The sequence below is a fragment of the Apus apus genome, chromosome 3 (genome assembly GCF_020740795.1).
Source record: "Apus apus isolate bApuApu2 chromosome 3, bApuApu2.pri.cur, whole genome shotgun sequence".
Classification (NCBI taxonomy): Eukaryota; Metazoa; Chordata; class Aves; order Apodiformes; family Apodidae; genus Apus; species Apus apus.
Genome location: NC_067284.1, coordinates 32,241,447 through 32,247,446, shown reverse-complemented (window position 1 = coordinate 32,247,446; position 6,000 = coordinate 32,241,447). Strand labels below are relative to the sequence as shown.

Sequence of the window (6,000 nt, the reverse complement as noted above, 5' to 3'; positions counted from 1 at the left end):
GAAAGCAGGAAAGTTCCTTTAGCAAGGAAATTATAATGTTTAAGATCTGTACCTCAGAGTCGATACTTACAGCTGAACAGTAAAGTGAGTTTTGATTCATCCTTCTTTAGAAGCTCTGACTGATTTTGTTAACAGATTTCATGTTACAACTGAAAAACAAAGTGGTCTGAGCTGATCATAAGTCTATGTTTTCAAGAGACACTGATGTTTCCCCATCACAGAATTTACAAAACTTAAACACTTAAGAGGAAAGGAAGTTGCTCCAAATCCGTTTTACGATATAAACTGATTTCTGCCTTAACAACAGAGAAGCTTGCTTGTTCGCAGAGCAGCTCTAAGACTGAAACAAAAGAACAAATTAAAAAATCCAAAGTGAACATGTTTTGCTAAAAAAGCCAAAGGGAGATTATAGCTATCAAGTAGCTAGACTTAGAAAAGTATTTAAACTTTTCTTAAGAGGTAGAGAGAGAACTGCTACTTGAGCTGGCAATCAACACTATTATAATAAAGAATTCTTACTAATATTAGCAGGAATTGCACTGGGCACTACATTACTACTATAGCAGCACTGGCTAATTAAAGATTTTATTAGTTCAGAAAACAGCTGATGCATGTGAAGTTTATTGTATTGTACAGAATATTTGAAGGGATTGCCAAAGACTGTTTTGGATGATGGTTGAGACAAAGATATAAACAAATACCAAAATTTCAACAGTAGATTTTTTATGAACAGTAATTCAGTTTGACTGACATAAGCTTATAAGCTTTTGCACAACTATTTCTCTCTTCAGAATGAAGTCTCAAATATTTTAAGCTAAGCAAACTCATATAGGTAAGGCTAAAATAAGACTTTACTGTGGAAAAGTGATCACGTCTCTATAGCTAATACTGAAACCCATTTTCTTTTTAATCTATTTTGCTAAAAGGAGTTTCAGTGATTAGTTCTATTTTCTGACTGTGAAATGTATTCCCAGAATAACCTTATCAAACAAACAGAGGAACGAGAACTTTACACTATGGTGCATCTAGCAACTTTGTCCCATTGTCCCTTTTTGTCCTCTGCCACAGCTCTTCTCTTTTTGCTCTTTATTGGATAATGTCATATGGGAAGACTGGTTTTGCAAACACTTGAATATCTTAAATTGTCATTCAACTTAAGGGAACCTCTAGCGTTTGTTACATCACTCTGACAGATGAAGTAATCTCTGTAGGGTTGAGAGATGCCTTTGTGATTATTTTTATAGCTAAGAACTATGAGCACTTATGGGACCATAAAAACTTCATCTTAGAACATCAGAAGAAGTTGATGCTATGCCAAGCCACTGTCCAGGGATTATTCTAATCCACACGTCCTCCTGCATTTTGACTGGCAGCCTTTAGTGGAAAGAACTTCCTTGTGGAAGTTAATACTTCTTGTTCACTTACAAGCAAATATTTAAAACACTAGGAAAGTAAGTAATGTTTTACGTGAAATTTTACCAGTTTCCTGCTCTGGGTCCATCAGCTTCTTTTTATCAGTCACCAGCCTTCTTTTTCACAGCACCATTTCACTTTCAGGGCTAATTGCATTGTTACCTTGTCAATGTGATGCAGAATGCTGTCTGTTGCTAGCCAATCCTTCATCTTCCCACACGAAACATAGTATTCTCACACAAGCAGAAGTCCTCTAAAAACATACATAATGACATCTTCTCTCAGAAAAAAAAAATGAAAAAGGAGAAGCTGAGGACCTAGTTTTACTGTAGCGCCCATGAAAGCCCCTACCATGCATTTCGCAGCAGACCAGCTACTTTGCTCTGGCAGAAATTGCTTATTTTCCTGTTACTTTCTTCTCGACCATTATTTTCACACTTCACTTTTAATTGCAAACATAGATTTGAAGCCGTGTGTGGAAGAGCCCCTTTTGCTCTTTCATGTAACCAATCTCTTCTGTTACTACAAAGGGACTATGATTTTGTGACTTATTTCAGGATGTTTTCCTTTGACATTGTCTTCCCCAACACACACCTTCTTAAATAGGAGCACAAGAATGTCTTCCCAAAACATTGTATTTCTCCAGTGCAGACTTATGAAAGATGCAATTATGTAACTTAATGCCATAGATGGCAACTACTTAGAGGGATATCGGGATTTTCAGTACAGATAAATGTAGCTTTTAAGTATGAACTCCTAAGATTCAATGAGTCAAGCAAGGAAGCATATTTTTGTATTTTATAAGAACACATACATTGGAAAAAAAAAAAAAAAATGAGAACATTAAGGGCTGTGTTTTAAAACCAAGTGACATTAATGCTGTGATATATCATGAGCTTGTTCTCAGGCATTTTGTTAATTGAAGGTAAGGAGTTCATTCAGTAGGTCAATTATTTGCTGTGAATATTTCATGAAAGTCCCAGTAACACCACTTCCATGGCTTTATACAGATGCACCAGAATAATTTATTATGACTAGACTATGATTCAGAATTAGCTATCAGCCTTTTCTAAAGCAGCTCTTTTGTGGCTTCATTCGAGAACGTTTAGGTTGAGATTTCCAAAAATTTGTGTGTAGGTATATGTTTCCTTACTAAAAGGAAACCAGATAAAATGAGCTTAGCCTAGATATACATATGTATAGTGTAATGCAGCCTGCCCCGAGTCGAGTGGCACTGCATTCCTCTGAAGTTACTCACACTTACATGTAATTTGCAGGTTTAGATTTAAGGGGCTGATTCAGAATTAACTGGGAAAAGTTGGGTGGTTTTTTTCATCTTTCTGAAAGCAGCTGTCTTTGCTTTACTACAAAAACATCCTGCTCTTGCCTCTGAAGCTGCAGATGCTACCACAATTGTAATTGCCTGTCAAGCAGTGAAGAAATCTAATTAAAACCACTTATTTGTACCTATTAACCAGTCTCTTTAAATGCAGACAAAAGACTTTACCACAAGCCAAAACATAAGTACCGCGTGTGGTCTGCAATTCAGTAAGAGAAACAATGGATGTTTTCAGATAATTACACTTACCTCAATTTTCCTGCAACTACCTATTAGCATTAACGGTGAACTTAAAAAAGCTATGTAAATCACTGTACCGAGCCACTACTCCAGACGTGGTTCAGACTGTTAGCATGATATTGGACAAAGCATTTCATCTTTCACATACTTAAGGTGGTGACATTTTTGTGTTGAGGGTAAATTGCTGATTGCAGCATCGTTTAGAGGTGTAATACACAATAAGTAAAAATAAATGTTTAATAGCATGCAAGGAATAACCTGTGGTTTTCTCTCAAGAGACCAAGGATTCTTGAGTCGCTTTATATTCCTTTGAAGCGTTCTTCACCACATCGAGAACAATTAAGGTTATAGTTATTTAATAAGAAAAAAACTCTACAGAAAGCTCTAATGTAAGAGACGTAGGCAGGGCACTAAACTAGAATTATTTAATTAGTAGCCTACTGGACAAGCTTATCTGGCAGTGTGCTGTGCTTCCTCACGTGAAGCCTTCAGTCAAGACCTCACTCTTTCTCATTGGAAAGTGTTGGCTGCAGAGGTGGAAGAGTTGTGCTACATCCAAGTTCAGGATGAGGGGCAAAAGACACAAACTGGAACACAGGAAGTTCCACCTCAACATGAGGAAGAACTTCTTTACTGTAAGGGTGATGGAGCACCCGAACAGGCTGCCCAGAGAGGCTGTGGAGTCTCCTTCTCGAGAGACTTTCAAAACCCATCTGGACATGTTTGTGTGACCTGCCTCAGCTACTCCTGCTGCAGCAGGGGGGTTGGACTCAATGATCACCAGGGGTCCCTTCCAACCCCTAACATTCTATAATTCTGTGATCACTACTGGCATCACCACATCACTTCTTGTTTTCTTTAAGGAGGCTGACAGGCTGAACCTACTGAAAAAGTGTACCACACTCGCACCATTTCAGGTTTCTGTATTTAAGAAAACAAGAACAAACAATCAAACAAAGTGGCTTACAAACATGATAGACAGACTTCCTTAAGGCAACGGGTGGCTGCAGAAACAAGGGGTTTTTTTACCCATTTTTGCAACACCTTCAGGATGCAGGCCCACCCTCATGCCCTGTGTGTGTGTCCATCACCCATCTACGGCTGCCCACGCAGCTGCGGAGCGCTGAACTGGCCCCGTGTCCGTCCTGGAGAAGCGGCGATGGTTAGGAGCTGAACCGGGGCTTAACCTCTTCCTTACCTCGACATACGCATGTGTCCGCATAGTTTCCCGCCACCCTCAGCAACAGATACCCCCGCCGCCCCCCGGGAATGCCGCCTGGCACCGCCGCTGTCCGCACCCGCTTCCCCGGGGGGCTCCCCTCTCAGGCTGACCCCCACCCCGCCCCGCTCAAAGGTGCCACTTCCCCTCCGCTGCGTCCCCCCGCGCCCTCGGCGAGGTCCCGCACACCAGTGCGCAGGTCCGAGCCCCGCACGCTGCGGAGAGACGCGGCACGGCCGGGACCCTGCCTCGCGCGGTCCCGCAGCGCCGCCTGGTGCGGGGCGCTGTGCGGAGCCCTGCGCGGTGCGCGCAGCCCAGGGCGGAGCGGCCGCCGCGGAGCCCCCCCCTTCCCCTTCCGTGCCGCCCCCCGCCCCAGCATTTACCTCCAAGACCCCCGCCCGCCCGGGCCCCATCCTCCCCCGCCCCCCGCCGCGGGGAGCGGCCTCGTCCCGCCTCCCGGCCGCGGGGCGGGGATTGGCCGAGCCCGCCCGTCACTCCGCGGCGGCGCCGCGCCCGGGTTGGCCGCCGGGGCTGCCGTTCAGCGGCGGGGCCGCGCCGGCCCTTGTTGTCACGGCGCCGTGCGGGGCTGGGGCTGCTCGCGCCGCCGTTGTTGCCGCCGCCGCCGCGGGAGCCCGGGAGGGGAGCGGTTCTGCCGGCCTCGCCGCCCGCTCTCCCGGCGCTGGAGAAGGCGCCCTCGCCATGGCCACCAGCACCACCGGCTCCACGCTGCTGCAGCCCCTCAGCAACGCCGTGCGGCTGCCCGTCGACCAGGTGAGGATGGGGAGGTGCCCGCCCCGCCGCTGCCTCCCGGGGGCTCGCCGGGGAGGGGCGGCGCCGCGCCGGCCGGGAGCCACCGCCGGGCTCCGCGCTGTCCCGCTCCCCCACCCCCCCGCGGCCCCTCTCTCCTCTCCTCCTCCGCCGGGCGGGGGCCGGGGGCGGGTGGGCAGCGCCCGGGCGGGGGCCGGGGGCCGCCGTTCTCCTCCCGCAGCCGCGGCTGAGGGGCGAGGGGGCGCGGCCCGCGGGGGCGCGCCGGGGCGGGGAGCCGGGGCCGCGCTCCGCGGGCAGGTGCGTTCGCGGCGCCGCCCGCCCGCCCGCAGGCGCGGCTGCATCCCGGGCGCGGCCCGCCTGGCCCTGCCCGTGCGCGGCCGCGGGGGCTGGGGTCGCGGCGGCGGGTGCGCCAACTTGTTGGCGTCCCCCCTTCGGGCAGATGTGAGCGCGCAGCTGGGAACGGGGCAGGTATCGGCTCAGCCGCGCAGAGGCCGGGGAAGAGCTGCAAACGCGAAGCGGCGTGCCGTGCGTCTGCCAGCAGTTTTTAAATGTGTTGAATAAGGATGTGTGCTGCACATCATGCTGCTGGGAATTCTGATGTACTTTGTCGGAAGAGCGTTCATGTGGTGGTGTCTTTTGTCAGAGCGATACAGGAATTCCTGACGCTCGTCAGTCGTGTTGTCTGCACAAAACGTCAGCAGGTTACAGAATAAGATTGGGAAAGTGAGGTTTGCAGAGTTTAATATCAGAAGTTGTACAGGATCTTTGTTTATGGTCTAGACCTCCTGAATTTGCAGAATATTTATGTGTTTGTGTGTACATCAGTAAAGGAGCCTTAAGTAACTCTGCCTATAAATCTTGCAGCACCAGGAAACTTCATGTGAGGAATTCTTGTTAAAAATATTTGTTTCATGAGTGTATGCATAAATGAAACTCATGAAGGAAAACAGTGTGTGGAAGTGTAGAGGGAGATTCTGATAGTTTGGTGTTAGAAAACACACCTAATAAGTGAGGAAAGTAT

At 47.9% G+C, this 6,000-nt stretch overlaps 1 protein-coding gene across 2 annotated transcripts in view; it reads left to right on the top strand.

Annotated features, from left to right (window-relative positions):
- Positions 1 to 4,811: 4,811 nt before the first annotated feature.
- Positions 4,812 to 6,000, top strand: part of MBOAT2 (membrane bound O-acyltransferase domain containing 2) — a 90,555-nt gene continuing 89,366 nt past the window's right edge. Inside the window, exon 1 of one of the 2 annotated variants that reach the window (XM_051615478.1) lies at positions 4,812 to 4,982. In XM_051615478.1, the coding sequence (XP_051471438.1) occupies positions 4,911 to 4,982 (72 nt within the window). In that variant the 5' untranslated portion in view covers positions 4,812 to 4,910. The remainder of the gene's footprint in view (positions 4,983 to 6,000) is intronic. The other variant, XM_051615479.1, reaches the window with a different exon arrangement.